This window comes from Platalea leucorodia (assembly GCF_965183815.1).
Source record: "Platalea leucorodia genome assembly, chromosome: 5".
Taxonomy (NCBI): domain Eukaryota; kingdom Metazoa; phylum Chordata; class Aves; order Pelecaniformes; family Threskiornithidae; genus Platalea; species Platalea leucorodia.
Window position 1 is genome coordinate 1,687,683 of NC_138827.1, and position 25,179 is coordinate 1,712,861.

At 57.9% G+C, this 25,179-nt stretch overlaps 2 protein-coding genes across 16 annotated transcripts in view; both read right to left on the reverse strand.

The window, feature by feature from the left end:
- Window positions 1-15,400, reverse strand: part of CAPN15 (calpain 15) — a 60,981-nt gene extending 45,581 nt beyond the window's left edge. For 2 of the 14 annotated variants that reach the window (XM_082312360.1, XM_082312369.1), the window contains exons 1-3: window positions 15,057-15,200; window positions 9,133-9,532; window positions 8,864-9,044 (exon numbers count right to left, since the gene is read on the reverse strand). Coding sequence is in view for 5 of the 14 variants with exons in the window: in XM_082312355.1 (XP_082168481.1) it covers window positions 2,472-2,595; window positions 3,728-3,863 (260 nt within the window). In the remaining 9 variants the exon portion in view is untranslated. Of the gene's footprint in view, window positions 1-720; window positions 852-2,471; window positions 2,596-3,727; window positions 4,038-4,463; window positions 4,610-5,633; window positions 5,654-6,249; window positions 6,291-8,863; window positions 9,045-9,132; window positions 9,533-15,056; window positions 15,201-15,234 lie in introns of those variants that run through there. The other 12 variants (XM_082312355.1, XM_082312356.1, XM_082312367.1 and 9 more) reach the window with 11 other exon arrangements.
- Window positions 15,401-18,491: 3,091 nt separating this feature from the next.
- NDUFB6 (NADH:ubiquinone oxidoreductase subunit B6) lies at window positions 18,492-23,739 on the reverse strand. 2 transcript variants are annotated; one of them, XR_014228175.1, is made up of 6 exons: window positions 23,476-23,739; window positions 23,312-23,404; window positions 22,670-22,714; window positions 21,137-21,208; window positions 19,796-20,901; window positions 18,492-19,287 (listed from the first exon to the last, which is right to left on the reverse strand). XR_014228175.1 is itself a non-coding variant. In XM_082311983.1 (4 exons), the coding sequence occupies exons 1-4, from the start codon at window positions 23,653-23,655 to the stop codon at window positions 21,140-21,142; spliced, it is 387 nt and encodes a 128-aa protein (XP_082168109.1). In that variant the 5' UTR covers window positions 23,656-23,739; the 3' UTR covers window positions 21,054-21,139. The 2 variants fall into 2 exon arrangements, 1 of the variants encoding a protein (XP_082168109.1); XM_082311983.1 differs by lacking the exons at window positions 18,492-19,287; window positions 19,796-20,901 and having other exon boundaries at window positions 21,054-21,208.
- Window positions 23,740-25,179: the final 1,440 nt, after the last annotated feature.

Sequence of the window (25,179 nt, forward strand, 5' to 3'; positions counted from 1 at the left end):
CTAAAAAAAGCCCAAGAATACAGTTTTCCCCACCTCGATTTCCTCATTTTAATCCATCTGCCTGACTGCTGTGCATCAGCCAACACATCTGCGCACCTTGCTTCTTGCTACCTGCCCAACAGCAAGATTTCACCGATTTCTGCAGATCCAGCCAAAAGGGACCCCCGGCGCCTCCCCTCTCCTTTCCTGCTATTCAAGCAGTTAATTTGTAACAAATCCGATTTTCTGGCTAAATGAAAGCCATGCGATGCGAGGGGAAGAGCATTTCCAAGTATCATCAGCTCAAGTTTAAGTGGAGACGTCAGTTGTCCCGCACCTACGGCATCTCCGGCTTTTCAGCCCTCGACGGCTCCCCTGCGCTCCGGCAGCCCCGCTGCGCAGCGGCAGCAAAGGCACGGGGGACGCAACTAAGAGACCTGCTAGAAGAACAAACTCTTGTCTCTCACGTCAAGACTCGGTTTCTACCACGATAAAGTAAATAAATAAAGGCAAGATGGGTAGAAACACAGCCCCCAACGGTTCACCGCAGGCTGAGCGAAACAGAAGGCGGGGTGCTCAGTCAGTTCATAGCCTTTTTCCCCTCCTCGAGCAGAGCTAAACTGCCAAATAAAGCAATTCCACAGGCTGGTTCGAGACCACTTCCTCAGCTGACTCTCCAGCTGGAAAAGCAGAACCCTTTGCTTCCTCCTCCTACACACGGAAACGCCAGTTTTAGCTCACCACAGGCGAGAGACATGCCTGCTGCCCGCATTACTGCTGGCTCCCAACGCGTTGCTCGTGTCTCGGCCCGTCCTCCTCCGCCGGGTCTGCACCAGGGAGCCTGAGCCGGCGGCTCAACGCAAACGCTCTGCAGGGAGAGGAGAGGCTGGGAGTCCTGCTTTAAAGCGGTGCGGTAAAACCCCACGGTGGGTGGAGCTGGGGAGAGGAAGGGATCTATAAATAGGTGGAGGATAACCCAGCTAAGTCGGAGCGATCTCCATGACTGTCTGGTCTAAGTGGGCTGCTTGGCTGCGAGCGCTGCGTGAAATCGGATTTCTCCGGGCAAAGGAGTAAATCCTTTTCTTCAGGGTCACCCCTCACGCCAGGTGAGAGCAGCCAATGAACAATATTTAGGGGGGAACGGTGGCCCAAGGAGGGGAGAGGGCAAACCTGCTCAAAAAGAGGAGGAGTGGCAGCGTTACAGCTCAATGTAAGCATGTATGTGCTCGCCACGCTGAGCCACAAAGCGCCCTTGGCCAACGCTAAGCAAATGAGGAGCCTGCAAGAAGTAGAGGTGAGAATGAAAACTACACTCTAGCAAGGGAAGGGGCCAATTAAAGAAGCCTGCGAAGAAGAAAGCCTCTCTGGAAGCACCCAGCCTTATTTTGGAGGAGCTTCTCCCACCGGGCAGGGAGATGCCCTGCAGGCACATCGCCCGTGCTGAACGGGGAGCGAACTGCCAACAGCTCCTCTGCCTTGGCAGGAGGGAGCAGGATTTTCCTCCTAATTAATAAAGCGCCGCTTCCACCTATCTAATCAGGAGAGGAAGCAACAATGTGAGCAGATTGAAGTGTCTTGAGAAGGGTGGATCTCACTCATGGAAATTAACAGTTAAGCACCTTAGCAAGATGCTGAGTTTGGATTTTGGTTTTTTGCCCCTTGCAGCTGCAATAATTACCAGGTTTCAACTGACGCTGTTTAATTGCTCCCAAAATATTGCTTCCAAAATAAACCCAGATTTGATCTTTCCAGCCCCGAGCCACTCGCACCCACTTCCCCGGATCCGTTGCACTTGATGCGGACCCTTCCTCAAATTGCCCCGCCGGCACCCCGAGCAGCAGGCCCTTGCAGCGCGTCCAGGACAGCACAGCTCGCCCATGGAGGCTCCTCCTGCTGCCGGGACAGCAGAGCAGTGGCCTGGACGCTTCCAGACAAACCCTGCTCCTCAGCACCAGTCAGCAGCGCTGACCCCGTGGGCCCCAGCTCTGCTGTCACACCACCCACAGCGAAGTGGGCAGGAAGGGTGGGATCTGGCTCTGCCCAACCCCCTTTCCTTCCCCCTGGCTCCAAAGTAGGTTTTGGCTCTGAAGAGAGCAAAAAAAAGAAAAAAATGGAAGTAGCCCACGTGTTTCAATGTATCTAGGAAGCTGCAGGATCAACTTTTCCTAGGATCCTCCTGGGATCAGCCCCAAGCTCTTCCCTCCGGCACGCAGCAGGAAGAAGCGGCAGGGGTCCCTGGAGCTGCTCCAGCCCACGGAGGAAACCAGTGCGGCAGAGGGACCCCATCTGGTCCCACATGCAGGAGCCCCCTCCTTGTGATGGGATATCCCCCACGCTCCTTTTCCGATCCATTTATTCACCATGCAGCACAAGCCAGCTCAGCTCCTGCCTCAGTTTTCCAGCCTCACTTGGTTCGCAGCCTCCCAGGCTCAGGGACAGGACTTCATCACTTCATTAATTCCTCCACTCCCCCAGCCCACAAATAAAGTCACCTCTGAGCTACTCCTTTGCTCCAGGGAAGATCCAGGAATGAAAACACAGCCACTCCACACACCAGCCAGCTCTCGTCTGAGGTGCCAGGCCAGCAGCTGGCCCAGGAGAAGGCACACCACGTACCTGGGGGAAAAACATCCCTCAAAGCTGCGCCCAGAGGAAGCCACATGGCAGGAGGCTTAATTCTAGGATGGAAGCTGCGACTGTCAGCCCTTCTCTTCCCTCTGCCCTGTGAACTCCCCTGCCTGGGGGCTAAGACATGCTGGGACCTGGTACCACCCTCAAGAGCAAAGGAGGAGCTCTCTACTCTCGCTCGCAGGCAACCCGCTGCTTGCACAGAGAAATAAGGGGTCCTGCAGAGCTCCGGACGTCCGCTCCCCCCAGGCAGCCCTGGCAGGAGCAGCCTCCTCTCTGGAGACTGCAGGACAGGACTCGCACAGCCTAAACACAAAGTAGTTCAGGGGCAGCTGAGCGCAGGTGGAGGAGCTGTGGTTGGCTCGGGGCATCAAACTGGAGGAGACCACTTCATACATCATGGAGACAGGGCAGACCTTTGACCCTCTACCAACCTTGCCACCAGGCAGAGGAGATCTCCCCACCTACCACCGAAGGAGACACAGGCTCACAGGGGACGCAGGGAACAGCGTGCAGGGACGGGTAAGGCACACGGCATGGGACGTGTCAGTGTAAGAAGGTTATAAAGTCACGGAGGGGGTCTGGCACGGGATAACTAAAGGAGGACGCAGAGTGGAGGCCTGACGGTGGGCCACGCCAACCAAGGCAGGAAAAAAAGCCCAAGCATTTGTGTGCACAGCAAATGACATGCAGCCGGGCTCCCTGCTCTGCAGGGCAGCGGGGCAGAACCGGAGGACGTGCAAAGCCAGGTACCGGCAGCAAGCAGAGCGTGACTCGTATTCCCCATGCCGAGAGGACCCTGATAAAAGAAGTAATCCCAGGGGAGGAAGGGAGAACAGCCTCTCTTTTTCCCCAAGGCAGGGAGGAAAGAGCAGACGAGCAACAAGACATCCACCTCAGACAGATGCAGGACAGACTGAAATCCAAGATACTAAGCACCGACCCAATGAGAGCTCAAGTGCGGCAAGAGATCCCGTGATCACCCACGGGACCCCTGTCGCAAAGCAGCCGAGCAAACCGGGATGCTCCGTGCTGAGCGGGTGTCTTGCACAAAGCTGGTGTCTCGGGCTGAAGAAATGACAAGAAACAAAGTTCTGCTGCTCTTTCTTCCTGTCCTCACCTGCCAAGCCAGCGCTACAAGGCGGCCCGAGTGCTGCGGTCTTGGCAGGCAATTCAGGTGTCAGCAAGTCCCAGTTCTTTGCAAAGCTTCTGGCAGGGAGGGGTGGGAAGGCACCTCCAAGGACGGACTGAGGCATAGGTGTAACAGGAAGGACAGGCCAGCGGTTGGCACGCTCAGCCGGGACGTGGGAGGCTTTTTCAGCCCTCGCGCTCTACCGCAGGGCTTCCCGTGTGAGTCGGGGCACGGTCCCGTGACTCAGACAGCACCGCCCTACCTCCCAGGGCTGAGAAGTCTTCGGGTTCGCAAGGCACTAGGATGACAGGCAGCGCGCAAGCACCGCAAACGGGAGGACGGGGAAAACGGAGAGAAGGGTAAAACTTACCCAAATGTTGTTGTGGGGCAGCAGGGCTGAGAGAAGAGAGGCAAGTCAGATGTTCTGGCCTTAGAGGAAATCTAGGGGACTGGAAGCTGCAGCAAAATGAGCTATTTTCCAAATCATGGTAAGAAATAAGATTGGTGCGCTACTTGTGGAGATATCATTAGATGAAATTAGCTGCCTGGAAACAGATTTCCAGATGGGCTATTAATGAGGTAACAAGATAATTTAACCTGGAGTCCTAGACCAGCGCAGAACAGGACCTCACGCTTCATGCTACGCTTTAGCAAAGCCCAGACCAGCAGCCCATCTTTCTGGCCACAGACAGTAACATGCAAAGGCAAGCTTGAGGATCTTTACCTTCTTGCAGCTGCCTTGAAACTGGTTCTGGCCCCACTTTAACACAGAAGAAGCTCATACACAGCAGCTGTGTTGGGCTGAGCTGCATTTAACGCCCAGCACTGACTCTTCATAAGTATGCAGGCAGAGGAAGAGGTGTCCAAAGCCTGAAGCGAAAGATTGATAGGAAAAGTAGATTTATTGTAGAGCCAGCTCAGCCACAAAGCAACTAGCGTCAAAGTGTGAAAAAAGTTTCCTCCTCTCCCTTGCACAGGACACTGAAAACCGGTGATAGACTATCCAGTGAGCTACTGGAAATCTATCAATGTCACTTTGAGAGAGGGGATTATACAGGTTTGAAAGGGCAATCAACATCTTAATTACAAGCTACTGGGAGAAAAAGAGGGAGAAGCAGTGGACGGGAAGTGTTCTTCAAAATAAGGGCTAACTTCAAAACCCATCTCCATTGACACCTGAAGAGCAGGAAGGTCCTTTTCTGAATAAGCATGAAAATGGCAACAAAGGCACTGCCGGAGCCGGGTCTGAATGTACACACATGAAAAAAAAAAACAAATGAAACCCAAATCTCTAAAACCCTAGTGCTCTCTTAAGCCAATTAACATTGCTTCAGTGAAGCGCAACGAGCCGCTCGTGGCCGGCATTGGAGTGCAGTGTTAACAAAAGCCTGTGCGGGCTGGCATGGTTTGTCTCATTAGCACCATCGCAGTAATGCCACAGACAGACAGACAAGGGGAAGAAACAAGACAAGACAAGCCACAGCATCCAATCTTGGGAAGCTTTACCAGCAGATCTAATTTCCAGATCTTTTCCTCCCCGTATTTATAATCCTTGGAGCAGAGTTCTGTCATCCTGCTCAACCCACAGACTGCCCCAGCTACAAAACACGCCAGGCTGAAAAATCACCTCGACAGACTGCCTGCTGAGACCAGTTGCATTATAAAAACAGAAAGCTTTTACTTGCCTGCTACCAATATGCTATAGATTTAATGGGAAGTAGGATAAGCAGGGATGCTTTGCAGGAGGAACACACACACGGGACTCTTGCCAGGAAAAATGCATCTTGAGTAACACATGTGCTCTTAGTTTCCTCTTTTTTTTCAGAAAGGTTTAACTACACTCCGGGTTACCCAGCAGCAATAAAACATTTTTTTTTTCCCCTTTCTCACTTACAGCAGAGTGTTGATTGGTAAACAGCAGATCTTCCTGTCTGAGGCTGTGCCAGCCTGTGCCGAACAGAACTGTTGTTATTGCACATTCACAGCTAGAGATAAACATGAATAAAAGCCACGAGTAAGAGCCAGGCACTGGCTCTTCAATACATTGCTTTTTCAGGTTCACCTTGATTCGACTGTTCCTGACAACGTCTCTCCCTCCTGAAGGGGCAAGAGGGCAAAAGTAGCAAGGACAAGCGTTAAAAAAGAAGACACAAGTGACAGTAGCGCAAAAAATGCTCTTCTGTATTCGCTAACATTCACAAATTGTGCAGCTCAGAACTCCACCTGCACTTAAAACACTCAAAAGCACAACACGGAAATAAATGGGCCCAGCAAAACCAACCTCCCCAAAAGAAGCAACGGGAAAACAAAGTAGATTTCAACACATTTCTCAGGACAAATCTGCATCGAGAGCCATGACTGGTGCAGGACACAAAGGTTACAGCAAACCAGGGAAGGAAAAAAAATTTGCAAGTCATCTCTCATCTGCAAGATGACACTCTGCAATGGCACAAGAACAATAAACCAGCCCAGGAAAACTGGATACTGGAAGGCAGAGGAGGGTTTCTAACCTTTCAAAGAGCAGATCTCTGGACCAGCTGCTCCAGAAGCACTGGGGGGAAAAGCACAGAGTTAATTCCAACAATTAGTTCCTGGACAAGTTCGTGACCTGCACGAGATGACTGTCTTCAGCAGCAGGGAACTGTCGCTGACCCATGAAGTTCCTCCCAATCACTCAGCAAGCTGAATTCATAGAGGGCCACAGGTGCCCAGGCACAGCACAAACACGAGGTCGTACCCAAAAGGACATTAGGGATTGCATCTTCAGATCATGCTAAGCTGACAGATAAGCAGATGAAGAGCTGGCCGCTGCAGAAGGGAGAGAGTTGCAGCAAGAAGCAGAGGCTCGCAGCCAGTGAAAACCCAGGGCACGGACTTGGAAAGCGAAGTCTCAGAGACAGAGGGTGGAGGAGACGTCCCCTGAGCACACTGTCCCCAGACACGCCAGCCACAGCTTTAATTCTAACACAGATTAGACACAGTAAATATGTCATTCATCCAAGCCACATCCAGCTGCATCCCTTGCTAGAGACAGCTCCCAGTCTTCACCGCACTGCCCTGTCCCGAGCCACAGGCTCTTCACACAAGAGCAGCAGTACCTGGGTGTCTCCTTCCACCACTTTCACGCAATTTGGCCCTTCCCGGCTTTAATCAGGCACGACGTCCCAATTTCCAACCAACTGGCCTAGATTTAAACCACCACATCTCTGGCTGTGCCTCAGGCGAGCGCAGAGGTAGGATAAGCCGGACAGACAACAGCAGCATTCGCCATTTCCATCACAACCAACCAGGAGATAAAAGCATAAGAATCAGCGAGAACTGCGCAAGAGGCGGCCGCCTTCCCCGCGAGCACAGGGGAGGTGGGACAGGGAGGGCGAAACCCAGAGCCGGCAAGAAGGCCGTTCCTCTTCTTCCTCCGGAGAAGCATCACGCTGCTGCCCGCCCCTCTCCACCTCCAGATTACACCTGTACTCTGTCCTGGGCCATCCTGCAAAACACGTGAATCCTTCTGCACGCTGATGGCGTAGCCATGCCATTATTTCTGTAAGGAGATGATATTGTAATTGAAATTATATGACTGAAATAACACCGGGTACAACCGAAGTGACAGAGGTAGAACAGCACCTGACACCACTACGATACTCCCCTTGCCTCACCAGAGTAGCTATACGGGCTTACTGTCTCCGTCATGAGCGGCTCCTCTTCAGCTACACCAATAGAGCTGAAACTGTAGGATGTGTTCAATTACACAACGCCTTAAGCAATAGTTGCCCATGAGAGCAGTTACTTGAACAAATATAATGATCGCATGAGGAAAACGCTGTGCTCTAAGATGAGAGGGCTGAAACATAATGCAGATGCTCTGAGTAAGAAGCTGCCCTTGCTACAGCAAAGCCAGCCCTAACGAGCCATCCAGCGCACCTCCCCGCGCAGGACGGAGCCGGCCTCTTAACCAAGACCAGCTGGCTGCACCCTGAACCCACGTTAACCCAAACAGGCAGATGGAGAGGAGATCACGTTACAGGAGCCGCTCTCCAACGCCCTGCAGGACATACCCAGCTGCCTTAGCCTCGTGGGGTGCTACAGGCCCCCAGCCTTCCCTCCGCCAGGCTCCACTTGCTAACGCACCCTGCACGGCAAGGTCAGGCAACGGGAACGAAGCCTTTGCACACCTGCAGTAGCATTCACAAGACACTCCAAGGCTGCATCAAAACCGATCCAAGAGCAGGAACGTTACTCCATCCCTCCCTCAGCTGAGAGCTACCCATGGCGCAGATCTCGGCCAACACCTTCGTGATGACAGTCATCACTCAAGGACCAGAGTGCTCATGGCCTGGCTTCATTGACCGCAACCGTAAGAGATTCCTGCAGACCTTCTGCTGAGGCTGGACGCCAAAGTCAGACGGAGACTCCAGCTAGCCCATAAGCACCCAGGCAGACCAGCACGCTAGCCTCCATCCAATTAATCCAAAGCCCTGGCCTGGGATAAGACCACATCGGCCTTGCTCATTCAAACAGATGGACGACACCATCAGACGCTCTCCTGCAGTGGACACCGCAAGCGTATCCTGAAGGTACAAGCTTCCCACAACCTCGTCCCGTCCCTGCAGAGCAGGCTCCGAATCGCCAGGCTGAAAGCCGCCCAGCCACATCAGGTACGCACACCACAGTCATCCCTCCGTCCCAGTCCTGGGCTGGGAACCGCCACGGCACTGTGGTCATGGCAGGCAAAGCAATGCGGAGTTTCTTAGATTAGTTTATTTCCCTGCCCTTGCACGGCCTCAAACACGGCCTGGGACAGTCTCGCAGTTTCCACAGCTTAAGACTGCGAGGTCCTGGGAGAGCCCACGTTTTCTCTGCCGCTCTTACAGTTTCTTCTTCGCCACAAGAAAACCAGGGGATGCCAGTATCCCCACCCATAAGAGCACGTGGCCTTCACACAGACAGCAAGGAGAGGGGAACACTCAAAGAAGGAATTAAAACAAGGAAGACAGACAAGAACGGCAGGCGCAGGAGACAAGAAGCAGGGTAACCGTGCTTACAAACCAGAGCAGAAAAGGTCTTTTTCCTTGCAGCCCCTCCCAGCCCGGCACAGAGCCAACTGCAGTCAGAAAAGCCTCTCACCCAACACGGTTTCTGCTCTGCAGGTCCAATGCCCCGTTGGTGTGAAGTCAGCCTGGCGTCCCCGGCATCGAACGGCTGCTGTTGGCACCAGCTGAGCGGCCCGGTTGGAGGAGCATGCTAGATGGTCTCTGCGCAGAGCCGCCGGTAGCACACCATGCCTGGTAGAAGGAGCCGCACCGCGCTGGTGAACAGGGAGGAAAGAAAGGCACGTAAGAATAAATGGCTGCTAAGACTCCGGGCAGATCAGCATCGCACCAGAAGCGACCAACCTCACATTTCAGGTCACTCAATCAGCATCCACTTGAACTACAGCTCTCGGAAGGCTCTGTGCATCCCGTGGCATCCAGCTGGCACCGGGCTGGAGCTCGGTCCCGCCTGGAGACAGGAACCAGTCTGCTTTTGGGTGACTCAGATTCTTCACTCGTGGTTCCAGAACCTTTGGCGGTGACTTTATAGTTCTGTTCCCACCACCGGCCTTACTCCTTCTGACGGCGGCTGCTGCTTAGCATTCTGGTGAGAGCTGTCGTCGTACCAGGTAACGCAACACCTCATGGGCACAGCAGGATCTTAACGATAAGGATTCTGGACAGCTCTCAACAATTAGCAACAGGGCAGGATCTCCCAAGGGGTCTGGATGCGAACGCAGGGATGTCTGGAGGGGCACGCTGCCTGAATGTTCAAATACAGAAACAGATGTTAATTACTCTGCATGGCCAGGACATCGTTAGCAGTTACATCGACTGGAAATTCAAAAGTACAAATTCCTCTGATTATGTCAAACGTGCCCATCCCACCCCCAGGAGGCATGACGTTTGAATGCTTGCCTCGGCAAATGTCCCTCCCGCAAGACATTTCCCCTTCCCCCTTCATATTCTCTGCTCTCGAAACACCCTGTTTTAATGGAATTCATACTTTGCCAAAGTGCTGGCTCCTTTGGGACGAGCTTTTATCGGATGGAGGCAACGAGAACCCTTGTCCATAACTGTTTGGCTCACCAGCACGCTCTCACTTTCTCTACTTCAGATTGGGGAGGCAGCAAAAAAGCAAATAAGGATTCGGTCAGAGCAGTGTGCTCGCTCAGCCTCTTTGGGAGCACGGCAGGAGCACGCAAGAGCAACAGCCCCGGTTCTGCCCCCGCCGCCTCGCCCGCTCTCCCCGCAGCCACGCCAGCGGGTGCAGCGCGAGGCCCCTGGGGCAGCCTGTGGTGAATTCACAGAGAGCTTTGCTCCTCCAGCGCTCTGCGCCACTGAGATTTCCAGGCAGTGGGGAAAAGAAGACCTGTGGTGAACACCCGGACACGTGCTGCTAATGGAATCAAACCAGCCAACGGAGAATGTTATGGAGAAGGCAAGAGACACCACTCGGGAACCAGTAAAAAGGAAATAAGGGACTGATTGAGGCTCAGAAGGACCATCCTGATCCTTTTAAACCCACGGGTCTGTACGGCACTGGCTCCACAGGGAACTCCTGGCCCACAGCATCTCCGAGGCCCTCGGACAGTCAAGCCGCTCCTGCTCACTGGAAAGGCTTAAGACTTATCAGAGCTAAAGAGACAGCGCGACAAACACCAGAGGACGGAGTACCCCACCTACATCAGTCTACGTGACACCGCGTCATTTTTCTTGCAGGAGACGTGTTCGCATACGCATGGGCTAGGACGAGAAACCGCTTAACACCCAGCAGCTTAAAATAAAACCTTTTGGCTGTGCTGAAATTCCAAGGACTGCTGGCCCGAGTCTTGCGGTGACCAATACAGACAAGGTGGAGAGCAAGACCTTGACCAGGTCAGCGCTCCGGCCTCTCTGGAGAGCAGGGCTGCCACGGCGGGGAGGATACAGCCCAGCATGCAAGGACCCTCGTGCCATGTTCCCACTTCCACGGACCAGCACAAATCTGGGCGAGTTAACTTGTTACCCGGCAAAGCTGTCTGAGAGCTAGCTTCTCCGCAAACCTTTTTGTTCCAGGAGCAGAAGGACCTTTTGCTGTCAGAGGAACACAACACAACGCAAGCTGGGAAGCTGCCTGTGATATCCTCAGTAAACCAAAATCATCTGGGCTGGCGCCGGGAACAAGAAGCCGAAGGGGAAACTTCGGTGCCGCAGGAAGTGCCACGTTAGGAGTGCAGCTGGGCGATATCACCGGAGCGGGACGACAGCTTTCTGTAAGGTCTTGGTCTCTATTTTACCAAAGTGAGGGTGTATCGATAACCCTGCGGCTCTGGGAAGGGCCGCTAACCCCCAACGCCAGCTCGGCCTCCCTGACACAGTGCCATCGCCACCCTCCTCCAACGCTGACGCTGCTCAGGCCCACAGCATTTAGTTAGCGCCCTGGCTTGCTACAAAAGGGGCTGCACTGCAGGAACAGAAAAGCTATTTCTTTTTTTACGAACGCGCATTAGAGTTTACACCATTGGCAAAGTGCAGAGGCATGCATTTGTAGAGGAACAGAGATATGGTTCCAATGCTGTTTTAAATGGGCAAGCCTAAAGACTCGGCTTCGGTTTTTAGAAATTAAACTTGATCATCTCAAGCTGGCAAAAATAGCCCCATGTTCCCTCAAGTTATTTTCTTTTCAACTAGGCACGGTACAGCACAATAGGAAATATCAGCAGTTATGTACTCAACCTCCAGAAACCCAAAGGGCCAATTCCAGCAACCCACGGCAGCTTTCCAATCCTCCCTGATCTATTTGCCGGAGTTCGACTGAAAAGCATGCTGCCCCCAAGCCATTCAGCAAACTCCACGTCCCGCTAATTACATCAATATAGATGTATTATCTTGGCTGTCAAACATCGGCTGCCTGAGCAGGACGACGCTCTGCAATGTAAATGCAGGAAAACAATTGCTCTTTCTGCTGCTGACACATTTCTGTGGATCTTAGTTCCTTTCCAGGGCTCCCCCTTCTCCCTTCTGCCCAGGCACCAGGGCAGCAGCCTTTTTTTCCAGAGCAAGAGGAAACAGCACACAAAAACCCTCCTCATCCTTTCAGCGACCGAACACGAGCACATTTGGGGAACATCACTGGCGTTTCCTATCAGCCAGCCTGAGAGCTGCCAACGCACGGGGAAGGGAGCTGTGACGGCAAGAGTTAAACGTTTCTCGTGCGCAGGCAACGGCCCTTCTGCCCCCCTTGGCTTCCTCAGCTGCCATCGCTAAACGCAAGGCAAGCATCAGCACCGCAAATGGCAACGAGAGCCCGCAACAGGAATGCGGTGGTAGCCCGCTCCTCCCTGCCCGGCTCGGCGAGGGTGGCCTGGAAAGGGCTGCCATACGCAGGCAGGGTCCAACAGCAACTGGCAAGGCTGAGGCACACGCAGGCAGATCCAAGAGGCTTCCGGGGAGGAGGCAGGCAGCACGTCTCGCTCCGAAGAGTGGGATTATGACGGAAAACGAGGAGGAAGCCACTGACTCACCTGTCCCACCCGCATAAGCAGCTTTCTCAAGGCTGCACTGTGTATGACCTTTCTCAGAGCCCCAAGTTCCAGCAAATCGGCTCTTCCCAAGTTTCCTCCCGGCACTGCGCGCTAGGAGAGAGCCATCTCGGCAGGACGCTGGGCTCGGACACACGCTTTCCAAATCAGCCTCCTCTCTCCCTGCCCCCGGGTCTGACCGCAGGCAGCCGCAGCCCTTCGCTCCAGCCTCCCCCCGCTTCATAAAGACCCCCACTTGGAGAAATGCCACAGGATCCCTTCCTTCCCAGACCCCTCTGCTCACAGAAAGGGTCAGAACGAACCCAGAAACGAACAAAAGCCCGGCTTCAGACGAAGCGGGAAGACGGGAGGAAGAAAGCCTTTCTCCCACCTGAGAGCAGATGACGTCCCTGCCAGCAGAGATCAGCACAGCCGCGTCCGCGCGCGCCGGCCTGGGGGCTCTCTCTAGGTCTCTCATGCAACCGCTGCAAACTTGGCGAGCTCCCACAAAACCTCCGGGATGGATGAAAGCACCGTATTTTCCACAAGATAAAGACAATCGCGCTCAGCTGGCTGAGGCAACACCAGGGCCGCTTCCCTCGGCAAAGCCAGCGGAACTCAGAGCAAAGATAAAGGGTGCCCAGAGCAAAGATAAAGGGTGCCCCGTGGAGAGCTCAGGAGAGCAGCGGGGCAATCAGTGCATCTCACGAGGGCATCCAGGCTCCTGCACAGGGTCACCCAGCCCTTCCGCTACCGCAAGACAGCTCTGAGTCCGGGCAGGATGCCCGACCTTTTTTATGTGCAACTTTAGCAGTTTTGGTTTGTTTTTCGATATTTATTCCGGTTCAAAAGACATTATGCCTGGCCCACGCCTCGGGTTCCCTTACGCACCAAGTCATCAGGCTCAAGGAGGCTGCTTGCTTTCCTGCCAGAGCAATATGGCTTAGCAAACACAGCAAGTCACATCAAACCTTCAAAGGCCTCGCCAGCCCTCCAACCCCACCCGGGGAAGGGAGCGATGTTGGGTCTTGCCTTCTACCTGCAACTGTTGGACACAAACAGAAGCTGATGCAACTTTAAACTAGTTAATATCCCCACGTACGTAAAATCATGGTAATTTGAATCATGCCTCTCTGACACACGTTAGGCTACCGCAGCTCGTTCCTCAGGCGGAGCTCAGTCCTGCTCTGGTTCACTCAGAGACACAAACCAGTCTGTTCGGCAGCGGGTCTCCAGAAACGGCCACGCAAAAACCACCAGCAGACTGGCAGCGTCGCAGGGGGCCGGGCTGCCACTCGGCCGCCCTCCCGCCACAGGTCTGCTCCAGTTTAGGAAAGGTGGCAGCTCGCACGGAGCACAGCCCCCGAGGCGCAAGTCCCTGCGAGACCCAGGTGACAACATGCAAAGCATGGCAAGACCTCGGTGTTCAGATCGACAAGGGCTGCAGTCTGGGATCTGCGGCCCATCTCCATCAGCCAGCGGCTGGCATCCGCACTGCTCGTCGCCACCTTGGCTCCCTCTAAACCAGTCTGCTGGTCTCCAGTACCTCCTGACCGACCCGCAGCAGCGCTGCACCGTCCGTGCACGAACGCCCCAGGCCATGCACAGTAAGCACTTCTCTGATAACCTTCTGTCCGACCATGAAAAACCACCCATCCGCATCCTGGGCCTGAAGGCCTACGGAGCGCCGAGCGCCAGCTGAGATTTCGATCTGAAAAAACGGTTGGAGGAAACAACACGACATTACAAACACAACGTGCGCATTATTCGATCTCCCCCAACACTTCACCGGACAGCTGTCCTGAAACATTTGTTTCTTGGTGCTGGGGAGGGAAGGGATGCAGCCCAGAAGCAGGGGCAGGGAGGGAAGAGCTGCTCAGAAAATGGAGAGGCTAGCCAGCGTACAGAGCCTTTTCCATCCCCCGTAACAGCCTTCTGCATCCAGGATCCGGAGGCTGACAGGCTCACAACTGCGGCTAAGCTGACGTGCAGCAAAATCCAGGGGTCTTGATGAGGCATCGGGGCCCGCGCAGCCTCAGGATGCTCCAAAGACCCAAGCACAAGAGGCGGCCAACCGATTCTAAAGGGCAAACTCGCAGATGCTTTAGAAACTCTGCGCGAACCCCCGCCTAGCCCCCAGCGGATGGGTTTCTAACCTGGAGGTTAGAGCGCAGACCCGAAGGCCGGGGTCCCCGGTGCCCTGGCGGGCTCTGCCGTGGTCCGGCCCCGCAGCCGGCGCCCCGCAGCGCCGTGCCCATTACCGGCCCCGAGCCGGGCTTACCTGCCCCGGAGGAGAACCGGGAGGCCGGATCCCCCGGGGCCGAGCCCGGAGCGCTGGCGGCCGGCGGGCGAGGCGTTGCAGCGGGGGGTTCGCGAAGCCTCCCCCCGCCTCCCCACGACTCCCGAGTTCCTTACGAGCCCGCCGGGGCGTGCGGCCGGGCTGAGGTACGAGGAGGGCCCCCGCAAACCCCGCGTAAGGCACCCCGACAGCCGCAGACCCCCCGAGGCGGGATTCCCGGCTTGCCCCAGCCGTGGGACCCCGGCCCCCCTCTCCCCGGCCTCCAGGCCCGGCTCCCGCCGCCCCCCGCCCCCGGCCCGCCGGGCTCGGGCCCACCGGCAACAGGTGGAGCGGGGCGGCCCGCGCCCGCCCGGAGGCTCCGGCCGGGGAAGCGCCAACCCGGCGGCGCCGGTGGGAGCCGCGGCCCGCGACGGGAGGCCCCGGGCGGCCCGTCCCCGCCTCCCCCGCGCTCCCGGAGGCCCCCGCCGCCCCCCGCCGCCGCTTACCTGCGGACGGAGGCGGCCGCGCTGCCGTTCGCGTCCCTTCCCCGGCCCCTCACTTTCCCCCGGGCAGAGCAACTTCCACCCCCTCCCGCCCGCCGCGGCGCCCGGCCGCTCCGCCGGCGCCTTCCTCCCGCTCCGCCGCCGGCCCGGCCTGCCCCGGAGTCCCCGAGCCCGCCCTTACGCCGCCGCCGTGGCGTAGCGCCCCATCCCGGCCTCCGGGCGCTACGGCGCGGAAACAGCGCAGAGGCCGTCGTGAATAGCGCGGGGGGACTACAAGCCCCGAGGGGCGCCGCGCGGGAGGAAGCGGAAGGCGGTGGCCGAGCGGGGCGAGCCGGGAGCGGTGGTTCGGGGCCGGGGCCGGGCCGGCGGCATCCCCCGGTGGGCGAGGGGCCGGCGGGAGCCGGGGAGGGAGGCGGGGAGGCGCGGCCGGTAGCGGGGGGCCTCGCGTTGAGGGTGAGGACTACAACTCCCAGGGCGCCTTGCGGCCGGCGGGACGCCGCGGGAGAGCGCCGCCTCTGGCCGGGGGTCGGTGCCCGGGGCGCCGCTTCCCTCGGGGGCTCCGGCGGGGGCGGGGGGCGCCGGGGCCAGGCCCGGCCCGGGGCCCGCGGGGCCCGGGGCCTCGAGTGCGGCAGGCAGAGCGCAGGGCCCTGAGCTCCCAAGCGGCGAACGCCCGCCCTTCCCAGGCTGCGCCAGCCCCCGAGCGCGTCCCCCCGCCGCGGGGCCGGCGGTCCCCGTCCGCTCCCCAGGGAAGACGCCGGCGTCGGGAGATGGAGGATTAGGGCTCGGGCCTTCCCGGCGCGGCGATGAGGAGCCCGGGGCTGAGCAAAGCCGGGCTTCCCAGCCTCCCCGCTGCACGGCCAGCCCGGCCGCCCGGGCAGGAGCCGCCGAACCCTGGCTAATTACAGCTCGTAATGACCTGGCGGCGCATGAAGCGAACCTAAGAGCGGCGCGGAGCTGCCCCAGCCTCCAGGCGACGCGCAGCCACGCTCCCGCTTCGGATGGCGAGGAGCCGTGGCCGCGGGGAGGCCAAAAGCTCTTCCCCCGTGAACCCCAGCCCCCGGGCGCTGCCACGCCAAGGGCTCGAGGTGCTGCTGCCCTGCCAGGTGGGCGCAGCGGGGCCTGCTCTCCCATCCCGCTTCAAACCTAAACCCCGCCACTTTGAGCTCCCAGACGTCCCCTGCGGACTCGCCTGTTTGAGAAGCGCCTTCGGACCCTCCCGCCCCACCGAGATGGGAAGCGGGAGCAGTTCGTGCAGCGCCTGGGGTGCAGGGGTGCTCCCCTCGCGGAGCCACAGGTGAAAACAGGGAGGGGGATCCCGGGCGTGAATCGGCCAAGCCGGTCCGGCACACACAGAGGTGAAATAAAGGGTCGTCATCCCAGCAAAAGCGGTGTCATTCATGCCACTGCACTCGGAGGGGGGATTAATGGTTGCTAAATGAAAAAAGACAGCTGTTTAATATGGGAAATATTACCTTTAGGCTGTTGGACCCCCCCCAAAGGGGACCCGGGGCTTTCTGTGCGGGAGAGCAACGCGTCTGGGAGACCTGTCAGCCTTCTGTAAAGACGACGCAGGGACCAAGCCAAGCAGATAGCTTTCTCTTCTGTTCATCTCTCTGTGAGATGCAACTGCTAGTCATAGCGATGCGTTTATTTGTAGACAGATCTCTTCTAGAGGCTGCAGAAGCAGCTCCCCCTTTGTTCTCTGGGGGTGGACTGGGGAAGAGCGGTTCCCTGCCGCCCTCGCTCACAGGCGGGTTTCCCGGACTGGGGAAATGGCAGGGCTCGGAGCTCCCCCAGCGCCCAGCCTGCGCCCGAGGAAGGCACGGGGCAGTACCCGGCACACGGCCCTGCATGGGGCCAGCACCCCAAAATGGCCGGTGGGGCTCCCCTGCCCGTCATAGGGCAAAACCTGGCGGGTCCCCGGGGAAAGGGTGAAGTTGGGCTTAGAAAGAAAGCACTGGCTACGCCGTGGCGGGTATTTCGAGTAAGACCTCTCGCAATCTACACTACTGAGCGTTAGCTGTGACGGGCGCTTGGCCGCTCAGCTCACAGTGCCACATTTGGACACCGTTCAGTGCCTGCACCCTTCATACCTTCAGCCTTACCGAGGAGCAGTGGGAGGCAAGGAAGGATCCTCAAAGCGCCTAAAATGTCTCTGCACGCTTATGTGTGGGCAACTGAATTAAGCCGCTTTTGTTACGCATATGGTTATGAACTGAGACAGGAGAAGGATGACTGCATAGGGCTGAGTGGAGAGAGGGGTGGCGGAGTCACTGCACGCTCGCTGTGGGTTTCAGCATCGCATCTACACGGCATGGAAAACCAGCTGCCGCCAGCCCGCGCTTCTGGCGTGATGGGGGAGGTCCTGGCTGAACTCACGGTATCAGCTTGGCCCTCCGTATTTGGACAATAAACGTATAAAACTATCTGTGCCCAGTTACAAAGCGATTTCGAGCACTGGATGAAGGCCAGCGCGTTCCGTTAGGAAGTCACGTGCACTGGGATTCACATCACCTCATTTTAGATGTATAAACTGAGGCACATAAATTGTACTGGCCGTTGCGTCTTCATCGATGAGCAATGGAGAAAGACGGAGGGTTCCAGTTATTCCAGATAAGTTCCTACTTCTGTCTTTGATTATAAAGAGAATCAAGCAGTCGGCCGACGCAGCAGAGGCATCAATATTTCAGTGAACCGCGTTCCTGGAAACGAATGCCTTAGTAGCGCCGAAAGCCTTGCTGACGGCAAGGTAAACGTCATCCACTGCTCTGCCCTGGTCAGACTTCATCACCTCATCACAGAAAGCAATCACATTTTTCAGGCACTGGAACTCCCCGATGACTTTTCCATCTTCTCCTCCGCCTGCCGTGCCTTCTGAAAGGACTCATTCCAGGGGTTTTCCTGGGGACTGAAGCGAAGCTACAGCTGCCCGAGTCACCCGGGCCTTTTTTGACGATGGTGCAGAACTTGCTTTCCTCATCGCCAAGGCTCTCCCCCCGTCACCACGACTTTCTGAAGCCGATGGAGAGCAGCTCCGCAAGAGCATCAGCCGGCTCTCTCAGCGCCCCGGGCTGCAGCCTGGCCGGCCCCGTGGGCTTGCACAGTCGAGATCCAACAAGCAAACGCCGTGCGAATCCTCACGGGTTCTGCTGTACGAACAGGCGCCGAGATGGCTCCATGTCCTGCGTCTCCTCCTGCAGTAGATGAGCTTGCCCAGTGCTGAGCGTGAGCTAGTGCGCAAAGGGATGCGCTGTGGGCTGGGAGAAACCGGGAGCTGCCGTGGAGCGGACCCAGCTAGCCCCGCACGGAGGGCGGCACAGCCAGCGTCGCTGAGGAGCGGGGGACGCACAGGGAGGCTTCTTGGCCGAGTTCCTGCAGCCAGTGCTGGAACCAGCGGCTCCTGCTCAAGGCGCGTCGGGCGAGAGAGAAGGGCTAGCGCGTTCAGCCACTCGGGGGCCTTCCAGTCCTCGTTTCCCGAGACACGGAGCTTTTAATGAGTGTCCCCCTCCTGCTCAGCCTCCAGGTTACCCTAGCTTGGGGCTGGCACGTGGCTTTTTCCTGGTACCTGCCCTCAACCCTCTCATTTGCAGCCTGAGGAAGGAGGAGGAGGTCCCGATGGCTCTCCAAAGAGCCGGACAGAAAGTCGTGGCCCAGGGCTTATGGTCCCTCACCTATTTGGGAGGAGGTCTTCCTCCACGGGTCCTTCAGCTGTTGTAATGGAAGGCTTTTTGCAACAAGACAGGTGCAAAGAACCAGAACTCTTGACTAAATATATAATATATGTATTATATATAGGTGTGCTTCTATCACTCATCAGTGGTTCTAGTATTTTTTTAGCTGGTAGGGATCTCAAAGGGAAGTTACGTAGAGGTGTACTCCCCTTACTCCTGTGTGTAAGGGGGGGGGTGTAACAGAGGGCATTTAAGGGAACGGTATCATACAGACCCATACGAGTTTTGATTTGTCGAGATAACGCATCACCCACGTTTAGCCCAAGAGGGAAACAAGACTTAAAGATTTTGAGAGGTACAACTGAGGCCCGGAGCGCCCAAGGGAAGAGCCACGCTGTATTTGTTGAGAGGCACGTTCATTGCACAGCCCAGCACCCCGTCAGCGGTACGGCGTCTCACGGCTCCTGCTCGCCGACTGCCACGTGCCGTCTTCTTCAGTGGGACGGGTGAGGCGGTGGTGATGAATGCTCCTGCCACGACTGCGCCGGGCCACGTTCCGTGTCCTGTATTGTATTTTTTGGTGGGGTTGTGACAGTCAAACCCCCCCTGACTGAGGGAGAGAGATCCATTCCCTCTACGCAGGGAGGGTTATCCGTTCCGAAACGCCCAGGTGATCCCAGGGCTGACCCACGCCAGTCCTGAGACCTGGGACCCGGTCTGTGGCCTACAGCAGCCACCTGGGCCCCACAACCCAGGGATGTGGGGGATCAGGGGTAGCTCTGGGGGTGCTAAGAGCTGTGGGGGTGTGCGGGGTACTACCCTGTTGTCCTGTGGGGTCTCTCACTGGAGAGGGAGAGGTGTCGGGGCTTCCCTGGGGGACTCTGGGAGCCCTGGGGGTATCAGGGATCCCCATGGGTGCGGGGGTGTCCCAAGGAGATGTCAGGGTCCCCAGTCCCTCACAAGCCTTGCGGGGGGACCCTGGAGATGCAGGGCACCCCAACCAGGCCCTCATTAGTGGGGTGGGGGTGTGAGGGGACCCCAGGGAGGTGGGGATCCCCAGCAGTCACTCACCGGCGGGGCGGCGGGCTGGGCGCTATCCGTGGGGCACGGCGTGTGCAGGCGGGGGCCAGGGGAAGCCTCCTCCTCCTCCTCCTCCTCTGCGGCGTCATCGGGCTCGGCCAGGCTGAGCAGCAGCAAGTTGGTGCAGGCGAAGGTTCGCTTCAGGCTGCAGCAGTTTGGGGGCGAAGCGCTGCTGGGGAGCTCCGCGCTGGGGGCACTGACACGCCGTGGGGCAGAGGTGTGACAGGGACCCCCAGGGCCATGGGGCAGAAGCACAGGTCTCAGCCCCGCCGTGGCCCCCACAACCCTTCTACTAGCCCCACTGCCCCCCTATCGCCACTGAGAACCCTCAATAGCCCCCATTAACTCCCCAGTCTCCCCCGACTCTCTACCTTCCCCGGCGCCCCCCAACAGCCCCTGTACCCCCCCAGAGACCCTCGAGCTTCCCCAGTGCCCCCCGAGCCTCCCAGTGATGACCCGCGGGATCCTACTGCCCTCTCCCAGCCCACAACTGCCCCTCCACTTTGTCCCACCCTGAGCTGCCCTTTACCCGAGGAGGGAGACAGCCACGGGCTTGGCGAGGGCCTGGGGGGCACCCAGGCCCAGCAGGGAGCTGGGGGCTGCGGGCAGAGCACGGGCGCCCGAGGTGGGGTCCATAACCTCCCTCATCTCCTTCGACTGCAGGAGGGTTTTCACCCCCGCGTTGGCCATGGCCCCGTTGGTGCGAGTCCGTGCCGGAGGGGCTACGAGAGGTCTGGCTGCCCCCGGGCCAGCAGAGGGGGTCCCGCCCGTCACCCTGACCTCACAAACGCTGGCTATACTGGTCACACACGGTTCCGCGAGGGGCTTCTGCCCCAGCCCCTCCCCTTACGTGCCTCAGGTTACCCTCTGGATTGCTGGTTTGGTCATTGCTATCCCCAAAGCAGCCACCAAAATACTTGAAGATTTAGCGCTTGATTAGGGACCAGTCTTCCCCAGTATGAAGAGCCCCGGGTTCGTGGGGCCAGCGAGGGCGGGAAAACTCCAGCCCAGAAAGGGCTGAAGGCAGCCCACAGTCCCCTGGGACCGGCAGCATCTCTCCCGCTGCTGTACGGCCCACGTTGTCCTGCTGCCAGATCCTGCCGGGTCAGATAAAAAGCTGAGGAAGGGGGGTCGGAGATCACCAGGGCTTCGCAATACCGCTCAAGGGAGGGAAAAGACACTCCCGCATGAGCAGCGACTGGAATAATGCGGACTAAGGAGAAAGTCAATGACAGAAAAGCTGAGGCGATGCAGAAAAAAGACTCTTTTATAGAAGAGAGAAAGCAGTTGCAGTTCTCGCCTGGTTCGCTGAAGGAGGGTATCGGCTTTTACCCATCAGTGGTGCTCGGTGGGTTCTTCTTTCAGAGGTGGAATAATTTCTCCCGTCTCTAAAATTCTGTCCCCCTGAGGGAATGAGAGGACAGTGAGCGTTTCCTCCCGCACCTGGGCTCTCCCCTCACGCGGCACAGTCTGCCACTTAAGCTGTAGCTCTCCCCACCTCTAGACAAAAAAAAAATCTTACTACAACTCACTCTCATTCGCTCAGCATTTCCCAGGATTTTGAAACAACATCGCCGTGAAATTATCTGAAATCTGTACTTGCTTTACCCCTTTCTTTTCAGCTCCAGAACAGGAGCCAAACATTTGGAGACTACATCGTTTTAAAAACGTATATTGGACTCACAGCACTGCATAACCACCTTCAACACAGCGTTTGGTGACTCCCCAAACCCACGGCCTGTACCCACGAAGAGCTACGTAACCCCTCAAAAATCAAACTGCTGTTTGTTACAGCTTCAGGCACTGTCTTGGCCGACGGAGCTGACCTAACTCAAGCCAGTAATGGGGCCGAAGTCAGAAGCCCACAGCTTGACCTTCCGTATGTTGCTACGTGGTTGTTAGGGATGGAACTATTTTATAATTTTCTTTTAGATAAAGCACAATTAGGCAGATGTTATGCAAAAAAACCCGTGCAACTGGCAGAAATAGCAGAGCTGAACTTAGATGAGAATATTTGCCCACTGACTCCCTCCACCAAGCGACGAGTCGTGGCTCAGAGCAGTCCGAAAACCAGTAAAGGCCGATCCGACAGCCTCCGCTTCACCAACCAAAGCCCCAGCTGGGGAGGCATGACTCCACCTCTCCGGGGACGCCTGAGCGCGGGGGGCCCGCAGGGACGCCCGGGACCACGCTCGCGTGGCCGGAACCGCCAGGCTCAGCACCGAACTCCTCCCCACCCCTGCTGATCACCGCTCCCGTCATTCCGCGCGTTAATAATCGCGCTTTCACGGAGGCGCCGAACACCCAGACCCCTGCGCGAAGACGCGCAGTAATTAACGCCTCCATTCAACCTGTTCTTAGCGAAACCAGGAGAGGCGCGCAGCCGGGCTTGCCCCTTTCTGGGGGAGCGGGAGCGCGCAGCCGTGGCTTTCGCCAGCATGTCGTGCCCTGACGGACCCAGCGCTTCAGCTTCCCGTGAAACTGGGCACAAGCGGCAAACTCAGAACCAAACAGGAAAGCTTCCCTGCGTGGTCTGTGAGCGCTTAACCTGCCCCAGTCGCTGCGGGAGATCCCGCGAGGCCACGTTTGTGTTTTCCGCCCAGGACGGGCAGCGCTCTCAGCCAGGCACTGGAAAGTTTGCTGCTACGGCGGGAGGCAGCACTGAAACAGGGGCTTTCTGCTCTGCGGACAGGGTGAAAAGTGCTCAAAAATACTGCAAGGGTGCTGCTGCAGGGCAGCCTGCCCACAGCACCCAGCTCATCCTTCTAGCAACTCTCCCTGCGCAAACCTGCGCTTCTCCCCACGCCACCCCTTTTCTGCCTGTTTTACCAAGCTGGAAGATAAAACAAGTAGTAATGGACTTACTGGGAATACCCGTGGATTTGACATAACAATTCCGTGCGGCGTTTTCTGGAAGTGGAGGGGGGGACAAGAGAGGGAGGGGTAAGGAAAAAGGAGCGTTACCCAGATGAAGTATAAAGGATTTCCCAAACGCGGATGCCGACCCTTCTGAAACACAAGCTCTACTGAGCACAAGGCTCATTAAGCCGGGTTCTTCCCATCAGTTAAAGAAATGCCCGAGGCTAATGAAATTACACCTCCCGAGCAAGACAAGGCTGCCCAAGCAGAAGGCCTGTCCCCTCGTCGGCCGCTCCCCTTCCCTGCCCCAGCAGCCGCTGGCTATCCCCAGGGTCACCCATCCTCAGGAAAGCAACAGTTCAGACCCGGCTTTGCGGCTCGCAGGAGGCAGCAGGGTCAAAGCTGGTCGCTGCCGTAAAAGATGACCAAAAAGCCACCTACGCGTGCCACACAAGCGAGGGAAAACAAGCGGCGCGCAGACGACGGGGAGCCACCGCGCCCAGCGGTATTGGCTGAAGCAGGCTGAGGCAACCCCTGCGGGGCTGCGTGCCGCACCGGGCCCCCTCTCTGCCGGGGGGCTTCTCCCCAGGCTCGGCCCAGCGCCCCTCGCTCTGCCCGAACCCCCTCTCGGCGGCGGGCCGCACGCACCATGACGTGATACTTCAGGCAGTAGAGGATGATCCAGGCGGGGACCAGCACCCGCGTCAGGACGAAGCCGCCGGTCTGGTAGGCCTTGAACACCTGCGGGGCACAGGCCGGGCCGTCAGGCGCGGGGGCGGCGGGGCCGGGCCGCCCTCCCGCCCGCCGCTCACCTGCTGCCGCCAGAGCCCCCCGGGCCGCAGGAACCGCTCCCAGAAGGCGGCCACCGGCCCCGGCCGCCGCGGCGGCAGGACGGGCTCCCGCTCGCTCAGCTCCTGGTCCCGCAGCCAGCGCCGCCGCAGGGCGCGGAGCTGCTGCAGCCGCAGCTTCTCGTCCTCGCTGTAGCCGCTCATGGCGGCCCCGCTCCCGCTGCGGCCCGGCCCGGCCCGGTTCGGTTCGGCTCGGCTCGGCCCGGCGGGCGCCGTGTCCTTCGCCACCCGGCGCGCTAGTGACGTCCTCGCGGCGCGCAGGCGGGCGTCATCGCGGTGGGCGCGGCGTCAGGGCGGCGCCCCCTGCGGGCGGGGAGGCGGGGGCGGTCGGGCCGCGTGGAGAATCGCCCTCAAGGAGATTTGCAAATAGGGATTTTAATAGAAATGTATAAAAGCGCGATTTAAGCCGCCTCGATGGCCGGGCTCCCCCATCGCTTCTTAAGTGAACGGAGCAGAATCACAGAACCGTTAAGGTTGGAAAGGGCCTCTGAGGTCACCGAGCCCAGCCGCTACCCTAACTGCCAGGCCACCTCTAAACCCTGTCCCTAAGCGCCACATCCACACGGGTTGAACGCTTCCCGGGACTGTGATTGCACCCCTGCCCTGGGCAGCCTGGGCCAGGGCCTGACAGCCCTTTGGGGGAAGAAGTTTTCCCCAATACCCAACCCAACCCTGCCCTGGCGCAGCTTGAGGCCGTTCCCTCTCGTCCCATCGCTTGTTCCTGGGGAGCAGAGACCGACCCCCCCGGCTCCAGCCTCCTTTCAGGCCGTTGCAGAGAGCGAGGAGGGCTCCCCTCAGCCTCCTCTTCTCCAGGCTGAGCCCCCCCAGCTCCCCCAGCCGCTCCTCCCCAGCCTTGTGCTCCAGCCCCTGCCCCAGCCTCGCTGCCCTGCTCTGGCCACGCTCCAGCCCCTCCATGGCCGCCTTGGGGTGCGGGGCCCAGCGCTGAGCACAGCATTCGAGGGGCGGCCTCACCAGTGCCCAGCGCAGGGGCAGATCGTGAGACTTCAGCCAGCCGCTTGTCGAATGCTTCATCTGTTTCTTCATCCTGGCTGGGGGGTCTACAACAGACTCCCACCAGGAGATCTGCTTTGTTGGCCTTCCCCCGATCTTTACCCATCAGCACTTGACCTTATCGTTACCATCACTGAGCTCTAGACAATCAAACCACTCTCTAACGTACAGAGCTCCCCCACCGCCTCTCCTTCCTCGCCTGTCCCTTCTGAAGAGCTTGTAGGCATCCATCGTGGCACTCCAGTCATGGCAGTCATCCCACCATGCACCATGAATAGGCACAGAGGGGAGAACTGAGGTAGAAGAAAATAGAAGGGGGTACAGGGAGCCCTCCCGTTGAGGCACGAGGCTCAGATCGGCCCCCCGGCTTTCTAAACTTCCCAGAGAGGAGCCTCCATGCGGACCCACTCCTCGTCCCAGAGTTGGTCAATGGTTTATGTCTAAGGATTCCGTATGTCTAGCAGCAGTTTAGGGTTGGTTTGCAGCAAGGAGAAAATCACAAGAATTTAGCAGTAACTAATCATCGATTAATTTGGCATCCACAAAGCGATTAAATGAGGTTTACTACAATATTTGAATCGATTCGCACACACGCAATAGGCCTAAACACTCATTATATGCACAGATAAGGGTACCCATTGAAATTCACTCGAGTTT